We start from the raw sequence: 17,840 nt of genomic DNA, 5'->3' as shown, positions 1-17,840 counted from the left end.
TCTTCTCCACCAGGTATGAAGCTTCATTTTTTGTAATAAACTTTCTGCGACAAATTTCACATTTAATTTCTGACTGGCTATATGCATTTGCCAAGGGGAGTGGTTGCATTGCAAATGGATATGTTAATAATCCGAAGAGTGTGTCTTACAGCTTGTTATACCCTTGCGTAAGGCACATTGATACTTAGATTCTGCTATCTATGCTTGTACCTGGTCATATGAGATAACACAGTTGTTAAGCAAGTCCCGTTTATTATCTTGCTACAGCATGTCCTTTTATTGCAATGGCATGCTTGCTTAGCAATTTTGAATACCTGGAAAAAATCTGAAATTGCTGCACTCCTGTCCAGAGATAAAATATCTGGAGGCAAAAACCTCAAATCTTTACCCTTCACATAGTGTTTTGCTAAAATGTGTCTGTGCTTACCTGGTCAGTCACTCCCTTGGAAAGATAAAATACTTTTTCCTTCTAGAATCTTCTCCATTCACATTCCATTATATCTTTGGAATATTATGTTTTGAGGATGTCTACTGCCAAGTGTTTTTTCCATCCATCCTGTGGCTGGTTGCAGTCACAAGATGCAATCAGCTGTCAAATGGGACAACATAAACCAGTGTTTGAATCTGCTCTTCTGTATTTCAACCAGAGACGTGAACTTTGTTTTCTTTTCATGTATGTTGATGCTCTTGTCATGTTGCATCTCTTTGGCAACTGCACTGCATGTGCGAGTTGTGAGCGCTGGGCTGCAGAGCAAGACCCACTTTCGTTCGTAGATGCAAATCAACTCTTCCCAGCAGAGCTGGGTGAAAGGAGTACTTTTCTTGCAGGTAGAAAAAAAAATTACTTTACATTTGAAAATCCTATAAATATCATTTGGATGACACACTAAGATAAAATCACACTAATAATATAATAGCTTGAAGTTTCATATATAATTACTAGCCAAAAAGCCAGTCTCAAAATCTTTTCAACAGTCATTTAAAGAAAGTTGTGCCTTTTCTATCTGAACTTGTTTTTAAAGTAATCTTCCAAACTTGGATATTTAATGAGAACCTTTCTGTAGCATCACTAGGGTCTTGAGCTCTGGAGACAAACCTCTATTGGAAGCTTCTGATAAACACCACAACAACCTGTATTATTGTGATGCCTTTAATTCCTTTCCAAAGCTTCACATTCACATTGATGATGTCTTCACTTTCCCTTCTTCCTCCAGAGCACCAAGAAAATATTTCATTCTAGGTAAAAGTTAAGATGGTGACAGATTGGGGATTTTAAAGAAGCAATTAAATAGTGTTAATAAGTATGACAGACAGTACACTAGCAGCAAAAGTATTGTCAAGTTTGGAGGGCTTGAAAACAAAGGAAACTTGTGTGATAGAATTTATAGGTAAAGTTTGCAAACCTAACCATGGGAGAAAAACAGAACTGTTCTGCTGTATAATGATAATCTCAAGTTATCACCACTTAGCACCAGTTTTATCACCAGTGTTTAGAAATGTGTCATGCAATTGTGTAAACACTTAATTTTTCCCTAGCTTGTTGATGGTCACGTAACTTTCTCAGAAGTGAGAGGATTAGTAATGTTTGTAAACCTGTCTGAGGCACAGTAACTGCAGGGGTTTCTACACTATTCCTTTAGACCATGTATGTAACGTAGGTTAACTACCATAATATAATACTTTTTTTCTCTTCTCTCAATGTATTTGGATCATAGCTTTTATTTACACTCTTGAGCCCAATAGCAAACATTTTTACTGCATTGTCAATGTGCAATTGCCCAGATGGCTTGACAAGAACTTTTCTTTCATCTTCCTTCACTTGCAGTTCCAGGGACCACGAATCTCCTGGGCCTCACATGGACCAGCCCTATCCTTTCTGTCAGCAGGCACCTGGGATGAAACCCTGATCCTTGACATTTCTGAGGCTGAGAAATAGGGAGATGGGAAGTTTTGTTGCTATGTTGGCATTGCACAGTGTCTTGGAGGGGAGCAGAGAAGGGTAAAGGAGTTCACGTCACAGTAGGAACCCTGGTAGATCTGTGTGTGTGGTGTTAACACTTAGGAGGCATCATGATCGTAGAATCATAGAATCATTTAGGTTGACAAAGACCCTTAGCTGAGTCCAAGCGTTAACCCAACACTGCCAAGTCCAACACTAAATCATGTCCCTAAGCACCATGTCTACATGTCTTTTAAATACTTCAAGGGATGGTGACCCAACCACTTCCCTGGGCATCCTGTTCCAGTGCTGACAACCTTTTAGGTTCAGAATTTTTTCCTAATATCCAATCCAAACCTCTACTGGTGCAACTTGAAACTGTTTCACCTGATAATATGAAGTACAACAGCGGGTTAAAAGCTGGAAATAAAAATTTGTAAAGACTTACATGAATGCTTATACCCATTTTCAGAAATCTGCCCAGCATTTTGAGCATAGGCAGGTGTGTTTTTTGAACAGGAGCTGGTGGAGTAAGACCTTATCAAACACCAGCTGGGAAGGCTAGATGAGTTACGGAGATGTTTTACCAGTCATTGGTGCAAGTGTAGCTTAAAAGAAATATAATCCTGGTCCCAGACAGAAAGGACTCATTGAGCTTTTGGCCATTTTGATGCTGATGAAGAAAAGAGAATAAAAGAGACTGATTCCTGTGCCTCAGGCTAAGGAACATCATTTGGCTCAGGTCCACAGTGGTTGTGGCTACTCCCCTTTGTAGCAATTTGTCTTGCAGGGAGTTGTTCAAAAGTAGAGCCAGAGAATGGCAATTAAACAGTGGGGTGATTAGGGGTTGAGCGCACAAGCACACCACAGCTCTCTTTTATTTACCAGCACAGTTGAATCTGTGGGTTAGTTTAGGACTTGTTTCATTCCCTATAAGGCTGGTGGATTACTTGAATTGAACAGTGGTCCTGTGGGTGTCCAAAGCATTTCCTAATTTCAAACAGGAATGGAAACTCCAAAATCCTTTGCAAGAGATGGTGATATTTAGTGTTTCAGTATCAGAAAAGGGAACTCTTTCTCTTTTACCAAGTTTGTAAATCACATTTATTCTAACTTTTCTTTTTCTTCTACACAAATTTCTCTTCTGCTTTTGTTCCCTCCTGCCTGCCAACCTCCGTTTGTGGGCATGTGAGGAGCGATTACCGGAAAAAGGTGCATATGAGTAAGGTCCCTGGATTAGCTCCAGTACTGAGAGACTACTGGGGTCGAGAAGCAGTCCTGGGAGCAGGTGGCAGAGGAGGGGTGGCCTTTCGTTTAAGGGCTAACAACTTTACAGTGACCATGCACCAAAAATACCTGGATGGACTGTTACTGTGGATCAGCTGGCACTTGCTACCAACCAGAGACCTTCTCATGGATCCAGGTCCCTGGTTAAAGGAGCATTAATGTGTTGGTGAAGATTATTCCCATTTTGGAAGAGACAGGAACTAGTTATGTAGTTTTATACCTACGCCCATATGTTGTGGTTTAACCCCAGGCAGCAACTAAGCACCACACAACCAAGGATTGAGATAAAGACAGATAATAATTTAAAAAATGTAATGAAAAACAAATGATAAAAACAAAGAGACAGAAATAAAACCCAATAGAATGCAAAATGAAAACAATGATGCAAATGAAAACAATTGCTCACCACCTAACAGCTGATGCCCAGCCAGTCCCTGAGCAGCAGCCCCCTGCCCTCTGATTGCTGACCATGATGCCAAATGGTGTGGAATATCCCTTTGGCCAGTTGGGGTCAGCTGTCCCTGCTGTGTCCCCTCACAGCTTCTTGTGCAGCCCCAGCCCACTTCCTGGTGGGCTGAGGGGCGGAAAAGCCCTCGACCCAGTGTAAGGCTGATCCCAGTAACTAAAACATCCCTGTGTTCTCAACATTGTTTCCAGCACAAATCCAAAATGTAACCCCATACTGGCTACAATGAAGAAAATTAACTCTATCTCAGCCAAAACCAGCACACCATACTAGAGCTTTTGCCAATGTTGCTATTCCACAGTCTCTTAAACAGCCTTTACTAAACGGTTTCAATCTTTTCACCCAGCTTAATTATCTCATGAAGTAGGTAAAGCTGATAAAAGATACAGTAAAGAGCCTTTCGACCTTTTAAGGAATAACCACCTGACCATACTTATTTAGCTTTTTTGTAAAGAGGCTACTCTGCAGCACCATTCAGTACTGCTCATTTATGGATCTGACGAAACACTGGCCAAAGTGAGCCTGGACAATGAATTGAGAACAAAATGGAAATCCTCAACACAAGCTAAAGCAATAATGTAAAAGAATGCACAAGATACTGCTGTGGAGTGTGATGTTCTTCATGAGACTCATAGAAGAAGTGACTGTGTTAACTATAGTGTGGCCTGGTGGGGAAGGGGAGAGGGCAGGGTGCAGCTCAGCAATGATATGTGTGAAATGGGACACCTGATCTGTTTTGATCAGTGTAAAAGATGAGTTAGAAATGAAAATATTTCACGTTAGCCCCAGGGAGGCTGCACAGGGTCGTGTCAACACCTCATTACAGGCAAACATGAAATGCCTCACCAGTTAGGTCACGAGTGCGCAAGGAGCATGGCTTGAAGACAGTAAACCAGGAGGAGCCTTTGCCACCAAGCTGAGCCTGTCAGCATTTTTAAGAGACAAGAGTAGTACTGCAATCTCTGGAGACCAGATTCTCTGACCTTGGGGTCTTACAGTGCGGACTGCACTGACAAGTGTGAGACAAGTCTGGAGGATGCTCTTAGCCCCGGGAAGCACGTTTTCCCTACATGAAATTTTTCTTAGCTTTTTTCCAGTGGCACATGCCACACTTTTTCTCACCAAATCACCATTTTCCTGCTTTCATTTGTGATCCTTTGGAAACTGCCACTGGCCTGCTGAAATACTAACAGCAAACATGCTAAGATGAGTCTCGTTGATGCTCTGACCTTACAGCACATCCACTGTAAGGGAGCATCCAGAAAAGCTATCGCGTACAGAAAGGAGACTCTCAGGAGGCAATGAAAAAAGGCAAGAAAAATAAGTGGATTTATTTAATAGATCATCTTCCTCAAAATTTTCACTTTTTTTTCAGCTAAAAGATGATTTGAAGATAGAAACACTAAAGAGAAATGGACACAGTTGCCTTCCTTTCAGTGAATCTCTGTCAGTGGAAAGTCAGACCTACAAGAATTTAAATGCTAAATTAAGAAAAAAAACCACAAAACTAACTTTTCTTGGTATCTATGACTAAGCTACAGAATTCAGGCAGAAAAGTGCCATATCATTCATTTCCCTGTTTCAGCCAAATGGAGGAATTGCTTGATGATGCCTAACTGTAGTACATTAAAAAAAAAAAAAAAAATCTAATACATTTAAAACTCACTTACTGCTGCCTTCTACAAAGCATGTTTCATGATGCCAGGGGTCTCCATCTTGCTCTCGTAACTCTTGCTATTTGAGGGATTACTGACTCCAAGCACTGCAGGAACCAACTCCTGCTCCCTGAGGGTGTTCCTGACATCCCCCAGCCCAGCTCCTCAGCCTGCCTCGATGGCCCAGCTTGCTTAGCTTTGCCCAGCCCCACAGCTCAACTGAGCATGGGAATTCTCATAGAGATGTGTAGATGTGTCTTGTAGACACAGCACAACACCACACTGTGAAAGCAGAGCAGTGATTTCAGCAATCTGAATCCATAGAATCCAAGTCCTCTTTACACGCATTTAATGAGTCCTTCATAGGTTATATCAAGCATGCTTTTATTACCTGCCATATTGTCTCTGACTCTGTTATGAATCATCTAATTGGCTAACTATTTTTTCTATAAGGAGAACATTCAGGCAAGCTCCAGCCATTACCAGCAACATGTGTTTGCTGTATATCTTTATTTGCCATATTTGGATGTTTTCTGGTCTTTACATCACCCTCCCTATGACACTGTGCTGGTTTTACCAAAATTGAGTAAATTTTCTTCAAATTTTGTTCATGTCATTAGAAAATTTATTGTATTGTATTGTATTGTATTGTATTTTTCGCAGCTAGCATCATCATTATTTTGATTTAGTTTGAGAAAAAGAAGACAACACCCCAGGACAGAATTAATGTTTTTCTTCGGTTAACTTTCCAGTGGGTTTGAGTTGGAGCTAAGAGTATGTAAGACCTTACTGTTACCTTAGATGTTGTCTGGGAGACAAAGTTCTTTCTGAGCTCTCTGTCTGCAGGTGTGAGGCAGGTGGGAAGGGGGACATGGATGGGGCAGACCTTGGCTGGCATCCAGGTTGATAAATGAGGATATTCCATGGCATTAGCATCATACTTCATATTTAACGAGTCAGATTTTCCAGCTAGGGAGACCCGTTCCTATTTTACTCAGTTCTGGTTGGTTGAGTTCATTTGGGAGTTCCTCTAGTTTGTCCTTTTTGCTGTTCTGCTGTTTTGCAGTTGGCCTCTAGGCCTTTCTGCCTTTTTGGCCTTTTCCCTCTCTCTCTCCATGATCAGCTGTTCAGGACCAGGAAGCTCGCTCTCTCTTCCTGGGCCTGGTTGCTTGGTGCAGATGGAGTTTGTGAGGAATTGCATTGAGTAGCTTTTATTTTATATTCTGTTTCGATTTTATATATATTATTAATAGCAGTATATTAGTATTATTTTGTTATCTTATTAAACTGTTTTTATCTCAGTCCATGAGTTTTCTCCCTTCCCTTTTGATTCTCTCCCCTATTTGGGGTTGGAGGATGGGTGGGGAGTGAACCAGTGGCTATTGTGGTTTCAATTGCTAGCTGAGGTTAAACCTTGACAGACATATAGCCTGTATAAGCTACTTAATTTGCTGATAGACTACAGACATCTCATGTGTTAATCTAGTATCTGATCACCTACCAGACAGCCTCAGGCTTCTCATTACTTCGTTGCCTAGCTACTAGCTTTAAATTTCATAACTGCAAACCTTGATAAAAGTGCTTTAGTCTCTGCTGCTGACCCGCACACAGGATGATGCAAGAACCTGCAGATATTCCTCCAGTCTTTCCATGGAGCCAGATCACTTGGATAGCTGTTGCTTGTAGAAGCCTACAGGCTGGTGACTACCGCTTTGCAGTGTGACAGGTAAATAGCTGTTTCCTCAAAACATGTTCAAAAATTGCAAGAAAAGTACGGGAATGAACAAACAAAAATAATGACAAAACAAAACACCAGAAAATAACCCAAAACTTACTATGGAAATTATCTGATTTTCACTTTTTGAAGTAGTTCACCAATTCTGGATAGCAGCTGTGATGAAATACTTAATGCAAAATGCTTTGGCTGCTGGCCATGTATCTATGCTTTCTTGTCTCAGGGGGGAAATTCATTGCAATAATCCTCATGAGCTTTTTTCTTTTATTAGAGAGGTCTACTTTTCAAGACTGGACCGTTGCAGCATAGTCTATCTTGGCCTAATCTGGTTCAACTCGTCAACCTCATTTGAAGAGGTAGACCCTAAATTGTACACACTAATTTTTCTGGTAATAAACGTCTTGACTTCCCAATGGTTTTGAGCCTATCTTGGAAACACAGGACTAAAGCCTTGCTAGAGTACCTGCGAATAGCTCCCAAGTATATTTATTTGAGTATGAAGCAGCACTAAAAGACTAAATGGCTTCTCAGTTGGCCATAAATCACATTTCAGTACTACAAAGTTCACACAGTACAGAGACTGCGTTTTTGCTATTCAGTCAAAATTGATTTTGTGTAATGTAATAGTTGTGTTTATTAAAGAGTATCGTATGCCTGTAGCCCTGAAAAATGTTTATGTGTTTTCAACCAGTGTTGCATGTACATTTAGTAACATAGCAGGATAGTGCAATATAGTTTAAATTACTAGTTTATAAAGTTTCAGCTCAGTTCAATTTAAAGTAATGTAACTGTTAACTGCAGAAGAGTCATTTAGGCAGAAAATCTTAGAAAGAATTAGCACACTACAATAGTTCTTAAAACTGACACTATTTCTTGGTGAGCCAGTTTTTGCCTTGCAGTAAGGGAGACCAATAATGGCATGAGCTGAAACCAACAAGAAATAAATATCTGAACTAGAGTTGTCATTCAACTGCTTATTGAAATACAGATTTAATAAGCACTAACTTGTCCTGCTGTATGATTTTAGTAGGCATAATTCTTATCAATTTACTTACAGAAGCTGATCTAAAGATACGATGATAGAAGTAATTTTACAGGATATTCTTCCCTGACTGAATTTAATGCATTTAAAATTCAGCTTTCATGTACATAGAACTCAGCATTGCATTTTCATTTTTTAATAGTAATACTTTCTATTTCTTCATTTAAGCCCCTGTGGATCTTTCTTTTCACAGAAGATGTGGCATTTTGCCAAAGGTTTTTAAATAACAGGAATTTGAAGAGTAAAGGGAAATGCTTCAGCTGTGCCCGAACTGAAGAGATAGGATGACTGTATAAGAAAAGTCACCATATGTGTCTCTAGAGTGCTGTCAGCTCTAGACTGAGCCACAGGATTCAAGCTTTTGACCCATCCTGTGGAGACTGAATAAAATTGGTTTCAAAATGACAACAGCGTATCACAAATAGAAATTAAAATAGAGGAACAGTGAAATTATATTTCTGCTCCTTTTTTATACAGCACCAGAGACTGCAAACTGCCCGAAAACACAGGTATGCACTTCTTAGGATTGAGATTCAGTCTATCCAGATCCCATCTAAATTGTTAAACCTATTTCACTCCTGTGAGTGTTGCAGTCCACCTGTTTCCCAGGATTTTCTACCCCTAAAAGTGCCAAAACGCATCAGGCATCTCCCTCTGGCCTGTAACTTTCCTGGCCACCCACCTTCACTTGTTCACAGCAGACCCTGGGGAGACAGGCCTATTTTTTCAATCACTGTAAACAGGGTTCAGGTCTTGCCTAAAACAGAGTTGACGCCTGCGACTTATGAGCTACATGGCTGGAACTGGCAAGGAACACCCTTCTGTCCTCTCTCCAACACCTCTGACTCTTCTCACCGATCTCTACCCTTCTTGCCAGCCAAGCTCTTGTCCACTCCCCAGGACAAGAAGAGCAAGGCTGTCTCCACCTCTTCACCATCTCCCTTCTCAGGAGAGAGGCAGCTGGTTTTCCCTTCTGCCTATCCCTTCTTCCACCAATTTAAAAGGCACTTTTTGAAGACAAGGAGATCGTCTACAAACTCTTGACTCATCATCTGGGAAATGGGGAGGTTTTGTGGCCTACCAGAAGCAAGAGACAGCATTTGCAAGATGTCATTTCCAATGAAATGGCATTCCAAGGTGGGGTTTCACCTTTCTTCCTGTCCCCATCACCTTGTGTGATTTGGGGTTTGAAATGGGTTTACTGGTTCCCCTGAAGCAGGATTTGCAAGACTGGGGAGTCTTTGCAGCCCCTGCCATCCAGATATGAGGAAGCAGCCAGACACCACATATCCCTTCCTCGGTTACAATGGGATTGTCATCCCTGCTCCATGTGAATAAAATATTGTGGTTTAATCCCAGCTGGCAACTAAGCCCCACACAGTCGCTTGCTCATTCTCTCCCCCTTGGTGGGGTGGGAGAAAGAATCTGAAGGTGAAAAGTGAGAAAACTTGTGGGTTGTGATAAGGACATCTGAATAGGTAAAAACAAAACAAAAAAAACTGTGCACACAAGCAAAGTAAAGCAAGGAATTCATTCATCACTTGCCATTGGCAGGGAGGTGTTCAGCCATCTCCAGGACAGCAGGGCTCCATCACATGTAATGGTTACTTGGGAAGACAAAAAGCCGTAACTCTGAATGTCTCCCTCTTCCTTCCCTCTAATTTTACTGCTGAGCATGACACCATAAGGTGTGGAATATCCCTTTGGTCAGCTGGGGTCAGCTGTCCCTGCTGTGTCCCCTCGCAGCTTCTTGTGCACCCCCAGACCACTTGCTGGTGGGGTAAGAAGCAGAAAAGGTCTTGACTCTGTATAAGGCTGCTCAGTGATAATTAAAACATCTCTGTATTGTCAACACTGTTTCCAGCACAAATCCAAAACAGAGCCCCATTTTAGACAAAACCAGCACAAGTATACATTTCTAGACTTGCCTTGAGATTAGTCTCTGTCATCTTCCAAAGTAAGAAGGGCCAAAGAATTTAGAATTCCACTTTTCCTACAAGGGGATGTTCAGGATTTGCCCACTTCTTGGAGATACAGTTATAAAAGGGTAAAGAGAAAACAACTGGAGTTTAGGTTTCTAGTTTCCTGCCTCACACTAGGTCCTACCACAGAATAAAGGAGAGTCCTTTATGGGATAAAAAGAATTGGTTGCACTTGAAACAAGAGATGACTAGAGTCCCCAGGGTTCAAAAAAGGCATTTCAGGTTCTCTACCACCCTTTCCAACTACCAAAAAAAAAAAAAAAAAGTGGAAATGAGAATGATTTGGTACTTACAGCTACACTAGAGGAGGATTTGACACCTTCCCAAGCATTACTCAGTCCTATGCTAATTCATTACATGAGCAGGCATATTTTGGACCTGACAACATGTTTCTAATTTCAATACAGTCACTTGCTAGCTGTCTTTAAAGTTATTCTGAATGTACAGTGAATGCATGTAACTAGTTTGACCAAGAGAGAAGAAAGAAGGAATAGGTATGGAAGGCTGCATTTTTTCAAGAAAATTGGACTTGCAAATTCCCTGAGAAAACTGAGGAAGAGCTTATTTACCTGGCAGGCTGTGATGTTCCGGCAGGGATGAAGAAGGTAAATCTAGAATGCTGTTGCACAGCTTTCCACTGGGAACAGCTATTCATCAGCAAGTGGAAGAAAAATTTGACAACTTAGCAGTTGGCATTTAACAGACAGAATAAAGAATTGTTGTTATACAGCGATGGAGGCAGTAGAGAAAATGCTCAAGTCTAATTCAGGTGGAGATTTTTTTAAGCAGTGTCCCCAACTGGTAGCAAGTACTTTCATGTCTTGGGATGAAATGCTGAGCGTGTAAATCTATTACACAAGGCTATTTTCAACTGACTGTATGCTTGTATATGTTTGTAAGTATGCTTGTGAACAGAGAAGGGGCTTCAAAACAGAAGACAGCTGATTTAGGCACTGAGGCCACTTGTTCTGCCACAGTGAGGAGCACAGATGTTACCAGTGTCAGACTACTAGCTCTGCTGGGGAGACTTCAAAATGAGGAAGGGGTTTGCTGCATTGAAGTCAATGTGTGATGTGACCCCAGGGAAAGCTGTTAAATGAATCTAAAGCAGTAGAAGAATTACTTTACCTAAAGTTAGCTATGCCAGAAGATTCAGCCTCTTTGGGGTTAGAAACAGAGATGCTCAGTCAGAATGCTGTTGAGTTTGATTGTGTGCACAACCTAATGAAAACAGAGTATCCATTATACACATTATCAAATGTTGAACGTTCTATAATTACCAGTACAAAGAAACTGAAAGGTAAGTCTAAATCTGCTGCACTGGGGCAGAGTTGGAAATGTGCTTGCTCAGCAACACAGACATGATAGAGCAATGTTTTGAACTCAAGGAGCGGTGCGGGAGACCTGAACGTCTGCAAGTGTTTGGCTGACCTTTCTGCATGGTTAATATTGCACAGAGTTTGTTGGACTGCTAGCGAAAAAAAAATAAAATTGGCTCAGAGCACTGGGTGATTGTGTTGCCCGAAAACATGAAAACAAGCTTTCTCTAGAAGAAGAAAACAAGCAACAGGAGGCCACAGTGCACATTTTCTGACATTTACACACACACACACACACACAAAAAAATAAAAAAAATAATTAAAAAATATTCATCTGACAGGCATACAGATGAAGTGACAGCTTTGTGCCAGCAACTTTTAGTCAGATTTCTTCCCTCAAAAATGAGCTTCTTGCTTCAGGGGCATGGTCACTGTAGGCTTCCTGGATAGTTTTTGGAGAAGGCAGCCATCTCCAGAAGTTGACAAGGGTCTTAGTTAGGCTGACTTAACACTAACAGCATGAGGTTTTTTCTTTTCTTTGACTGTTGAGAGGTTCTGGAAGAAACAAGCTCCTAATGAAGCAGTTTCAGTTAAGTGCCTTCTTATAGGTTGCCTAAGTGTAAATAGGATTGATCTAGGTTTTAGTTGATAATTAGCAAATGAAAAGAAAGTGTACCAAAATATATTTTTAAATCTCCTGTGTCCCCAGATACCCAAGGACGTGGTGTTTTTTTGATTTTTTTGGTGTTGTTTTTGTTTGTTTGTTTGCTTGTTTGTTTGTTTTTTTTTTCCTTAAATGTCAGCAATGGACTTAGCATCACTAATACCCTGGTTTAGGCTAAGGTATTTCTGGGGCATGTCTCCACACCCCAATGTTCAAAATACTTCAGCAGTGAGCTCCAGTGAAGGCATTACACTTCCACTGAAGTCAGGTCAGTGCTGAGCTGGCGCCTGGCCCTTCGCTCCTTGCACAGGGACAACTACGGCAATGCTGCCATGCACTGAACAACTAACCTCCAGCTTCTGCAAGTAGCTACTAGGTGATGCTAACATCTAGCTCTCTTGCTGCAGATCAAGCTGTCATTTACTTACACTGTAGTCAAATTTCAGCAGCTTGTCAGACTGCACAGCAAACTCCTGGCAGCCAAAGACCAGCATGGTTCTGGGCCTGCCATCCACAACTCCCAACCCACAAACTTCCCCCATATGGAAAGGGGTGTCACTGGTCCCCTGGGCTGTTCAAAACTTCATCCCTCTAACAGGGGAATAAATTAATCCCCACTAACAGAAGTTCAGCTGCAATCCTGTACTCTACGTCTTTGGTCTTTTCTATAAAAACACTGCAAAACAATGCCTGAAACCAAACCTAATCAGTGCAGAAAAGGTGACAGTTGGAAGTTTTAGAAACAGGCAAAGCAAACCCCCTACCTGCACCTGCAAGAGCCCATCCTGCCTGCTAGAAGAAATCTTCAACGGCTCACAGTTGGCATTTAAATCCATCAACTCATTATTAGCAATTACCTCTAATCTTCCCCTGAGGAAGTTTATTTTCTAAATATAAAATGAAATTATCTAAGTGCCTTCATTCTATGGTTAGACAACTTTATCTCCTGGGAACATCTTCCTGTCCTTAGCAACCCATCTAGTAGTTGTGTTTTATTCTTCAACTTCCCAACTCACGTTAGAGTCCACGCAATTGAATACCAGATTTTTGCAATGTGTGGAGCCAGTTCTTGCTTCTCAGCCCTGGTCGAAGTGTTTTGTCCGAAGGAAACAAGAACAGCAGCCCAACCCCTGCCTTTAAAGAGAGGTTCATGCATTGCACCCACACACTCTGTTAAAAAGTGTAACTCAGTAATCAAACTTAGCCCAGTTTGTTTCCTTTCCATAAAGATCTGTGAAGCATTTATAATTGGAACTTGTTTTCAGTGCAGTAAACAACCAAATATACCAACCTCCTACTCCAGAAAATAAGTGTTACTGGGAGATGACAGTCCATGAATTACTAGGAGGGTGAGTGTATGTTGTCTTGGACAATGAGTTTCTCTGTCCTTACTCTCACATGAGATATCGCAGATGTGGTGTCTCTTGCCAAGGCTGAAGGAAAAATGTTTGTATTTCCTCGGTTGTCCTCACCGCCAGCCCCGCGGATCGCTGCCTCCCCCGGCCGCGCCGCAGGGGCCGCTGCCCGCCGGTCTCCGGACTCCCCGCCGGCGGCACCGCGAGGTTGGGGAGGGGGCTACGCGTGGCTTCTCGGAGGGGATGGATCCGGCCGTCGAGTCTCTCAGTGGGCTCCTCAGAAAAGCCCTTTCGGGGAAAGGCTGCTGGGCAGCGGCAGGGGTCCTGCCTCCGAGACGGGGCACGGGAGCCACGGCCAGGTGCAGGTAGCCGGCGGAGGGGGCTGCGGGGGCCGCCCTTGTCGCCTGCGGACGGGGATCTCCACCCCAAGGGGTCGGGGCGAGGTAACAGGGGCGACCCCGATGGGGGGACAGAGTGCATCTCTCCCCCGAGGAGCCCCCGCCCGCTGCCGCGCTCTCCTCTCTGCCCGCCCCGTCTCACCCCCTGGATCCCGCCCCCGGAGGCAGCTCTCCCCGACGGAGCCGGCGGGAAGGATGCAGTCGGCAGCTCCGAGGTAATTATTAATAGCCGTGCCCACCGGGGCGGGAGGGGGGGAAGGTGAGATAAAAGGGGGCGGCGGGGGGCTGTGAGGAGGGAGCCGCCGTCGAGGAGCTCGGCCGGAAGGATGGCCCCCGCCGCGCCGCTGCCGCTGCTGTTACTGCTGCTTGGGCGGCCGCTGCTCGGGTGGCCGGGGCAGGGCGCGGGCACCTGGTCCCGCTTCGCCCGGCTGCCCTACCCGCAGGACCAGCTCTTCCTCTACGACACCTTCCCCGACGGCTTCCTCTGGGGGGTGGGCAGCGCCGCCTACCAGACGGAGGGCGGCTGGCGCCAAGACGGCAAAGGCGCTTCGGTCTGGGACACCTTCGCCCACCGCCCGGCCACGCCGTCGGGGTCCGCCCCGCCGGGGCCAGCGGTCGGCGACGTCGCCAGCGACAGCTACAACAACCTCTTCCGCGATGCCGAGGGGCTGCGGCGCCTGGGGGTCTCCCACTACCGCTTCTCGCTGTCCTGGGCCCGGCTGCTGCCCAATGGCACGGCGCCCCTCAACCCCGCTGGGCTGGCCCACTACCGCCGGCTGCTGGGACACCTGCAGGAGCTGGGCGTCGAGCCCGTCGTCACCCTGTACCACTGGGACCTGCCGCAGGGCCTGCAGGATGCCTTCGGCGGCTGGACCAGCCCCGTCCTGCCCCAGCTCTTCCGCGACTACGCCGAGCTCTGCTTCCGACACTTCGGTGGACAGGTGCGCTACTGGCTGACCATGGACAATCCCTACGTGGTGGCCTGGCACGGCTACGGCACTGGGCGGCTGCCACCTGGTGTGCAGGGAGGCCCACGTCTCGGCTACCGGGCAGCCCACCACTTGCTGCAGGTAATGGTGGGCAGCGGGAAGGGGCCCCACGGCTCCTCAGCCCAAGGTGGTGCCACAGGGAAGGGTGTGGGAGCCGCCATCAGCCTGCCCTGTTGGGTAGCCCCAATCCTTGGCCGGCCGCTGGCATGAAACCAAATTTATATGCCCAATGGAGCATGGGCAGACAACTTAGAGGCTAAAGGCAGTGAGTGAGGGTCATAGGTGGGACACAGGAGCTTTCTGTCTGAGGTTACTTCGGTTTAGGAAACATGACAAGGTGAAGCACTCTCTGTGTTCTGAAGAAATGTTCAATCCTAGCCCCAGTCCTTGTGAATGCTGTTCTGAGTGGGTGGGTGGATGTGTTCGTCTGTGCCAGTCCAGTGCTTGTTTACTGAGGTTATGTGGAAATGCTAATTGCAAATATAGAGAGAATTAATGCATCTGATAAAAAAAAAAACCCACAAAAAACAACTTACTGAGTTAATGGAGATGGCAGAGGTAGCTGGAATGTCATACTGAGGAATTTTCTTGACACATGATGGGTTTTTTTGGCAATGTGAACACTTCTTGGTATAAAAAGAAACTCTTCTCCTAAGGTAGTCTAGTAAGTCACATAAGTACTTTGCTATACATGATTTTTATGCAGTGTATCTATGGTGTGATTGTAACGTTTGCTGGAATCAAACATTGTGGATTCTTGTGGAGAATTCAGCAGAAGTGTGTACAAGTCCCTTCAGTGACAGGCGAAAAGATTCAGCCTATCTAGCTGGAACAGTGTGGCCATTAAGGTGTGATCTATTGTACCTTAATACGTGTTCACAAGCTGTTAATGCCCATCTGCTCAGTGTACACTTACCGGCAGAAGTTACATCCTAATGACTATTAATATCATATATGGGATGTGAGCACTGAGAAAACATTTGACACACATCTTATTCTACTTTTTGCCCCTTTCCTGCGTTACCTTTGCATTGTTTAATGCTACAAATAAGTCAAGAGAAGATACAGGTAGGGAAGATGTAGGTGAAAATTAAGAATAAATTCCTAGTCCTGAAACCTTTGACCTCTTCGTTTAGTACCTTGGGGTGCACTTGACCATGTTTCATACTGTGATTGTACAGTTTGCTGAAGTGCGTCTGTTTATGGGTAAAGTTATTCCTAAATTTCAGCACTTGCAGGATTAGCACCCTATTTTGAAGCAAGGCTTCATCACCTATCAGTGGCCATTACGCTTTTCATAGAGTCACCGAATAGTTGGTGGTAAGTTATTTGCTAGACTTTGTGTAGTTATTTTGAAGGCAGTGGGGCTGGCCACAAGGGGCTGAGCTGCCAGCTCAGTGTTCGGAGCACAGGACCTGGGGAGCAGAAGCTCTGTTTCTCTGTCTTCCTACAGACATCATTCAAAGTAATTAAATAAAGCTGCAAATATGAACACTCAGGTTGTCAAACCTTGGAAGCGTTCAGCTCCAAGGGTCATAGGCTCACTGAGGTGGAGTTGTAATGTTGACTGTCACTTTATTTTTTTTTTCCAAACCCCCTTCTTTACTGTGCAAAATGAGCTGTTAATGAGTCAGTTCATATTCTGTGTGTTTCTTCCCCCTGCGCTTTGTTGAATTTGTTGCTTCAGACCTGAATTAATATAGGGCTCTGAGAACAGACAAATAAAGACAAACGCTTCTTTTGTCCTTGGCTTTTACACAGTGCTGCCTGTCTTTACTCTTTATATCCCACATCACTGTAGCATCTGAGTCCCTCATAATTTTGTCATAAGAGCCCTATGGAGAAGGAAGGTGCTATTCTATTTAACAGATGAGAAACTGAGGCATAGACTTGCCTTCACCATGTAAAAAGTATCATTAAACCAGAGAAGTCTACCAATGCTTTGGTTAGTGACAGAACCTCAGCATTAGTTTTGTCCTAGTGACTAATTCAGGTTTTCCACAATTAGTGGACAACAGTGTAAGGCAGCAAGGTATCATTTTTCCATGTCATGAATGAGAAACTGAAGCACAGATGCAATTGAGACCCAAAGTGTCCACTGATTTTTAGGGCCCTTTTCCTATGTGATGTTTTTAGAATATTGGTCAGTTATACTTTCAGCTCCTCTACAAATCAGATCCCAAAATCCTAAATCACTTACAGAGAAAATATGGGACGTGCCGTTTATGCAGAAGAGCTCCCATCCCTGACTCCTCCAGGTGGGACTCTTCAACAGACACAGAGATAGAGCCTGATTCTTCAGGACAGAGAAGCAAACCGCTTCAACACGGGGATCCTCCTTTTCCTTCTTACCTCTCCAGAACTTACTGATGTTAAACCTTTTAACTTGTGCAAACAGTGACGTAGGAAGCTCCAGAGTACTGCTTCTTTGACTACACAGCCTGATACACATAGAGAAAGTGTGTGTAATTGTGCAATGAAAGATTAAGTCATACTGCCTATGGTAAGGAGTGAATTACATTTCCATGTGCAAATTAAATTCTTATAATTTCTGAGTGATTGACTTGGCAGCTTGAATAATGTTCTTTAATGTGTGTCTGTGGGTTGCATATAATTTTGTGAGTGAGTTTGACCGGTTCTCATGAGAACTTGTGTGGCACCAGGTGGTGCTGCTGGGAGATACAGTCCTCACAGCCCCATCAGAAAAGATGTGGTTGTATCATTCCTATTCGCCCCTGTTCCGCCCCCCCCCGCCCCCCGCCCCCCGCCCCAAATAACCAACCAACCAACCAACCAACCTTTCAGCCCCCTAATGATCTACTGATGTCTTACATCATTACCCAAAAGGTCTGCTCCCAGGTTTCTTCTTAATACTTTTTCCTTCTCTATGTTGTTCTTGTAGCTTTTTTTTTTTTTTAAATTTCCTTTCTCTCCAGGGCATTTGAGCTTGTAGAACATGTTTGTTTTTCAAAGGATAAAACATGGTGTCATAAATGTTTGGTTCTTAGC

The 17,840-nt window shown here is 43.8% G+C and overlaps 1 protein-coding gene across 1 annotated transcript in view; it reads left to right on the top strand.

Moving 5' to 3' along the window:
- Nucleotides 1–14,120: 14,120 nt before the first annotated feature.
- KL (klotho) overlaps nt 14,121–17,840 on the top strand; it is a gene marked incomplete at its 3' end in the record, with an annotated part of 48,027 nt that continues 44,307 nt past the window's right edge. The window contains exon 1 of the mRNA XM_080363444.1: nt 14,121–14,912. Within this exon, the coding sequence (XP_080219570.1) occupies nt 14,169–14,912 (744 nt within the window). The 5' untranslated portion in view covers nt 14,121–14,168. The remainder of the gene's footprint in view (nt 14,913–17,840) is intronic.

Source organism: Nesoenas mayeri (assembly GCF_963082525.1).
Source record: "Nesoenas mayeri genome assembly, chromosome: 1".
Taxonomy (NCBI): domain Eukaryota; kingdom Metazoa; phylum Chordata; class Aves; order Columbiformes; family Columbidae; genus Nesoenas; species Nesoenas mayeri.
Note: the sequence above shows the minus strand (reverse complement) of the source record. Positions and strands in the feature narration are given on the sequence as shown.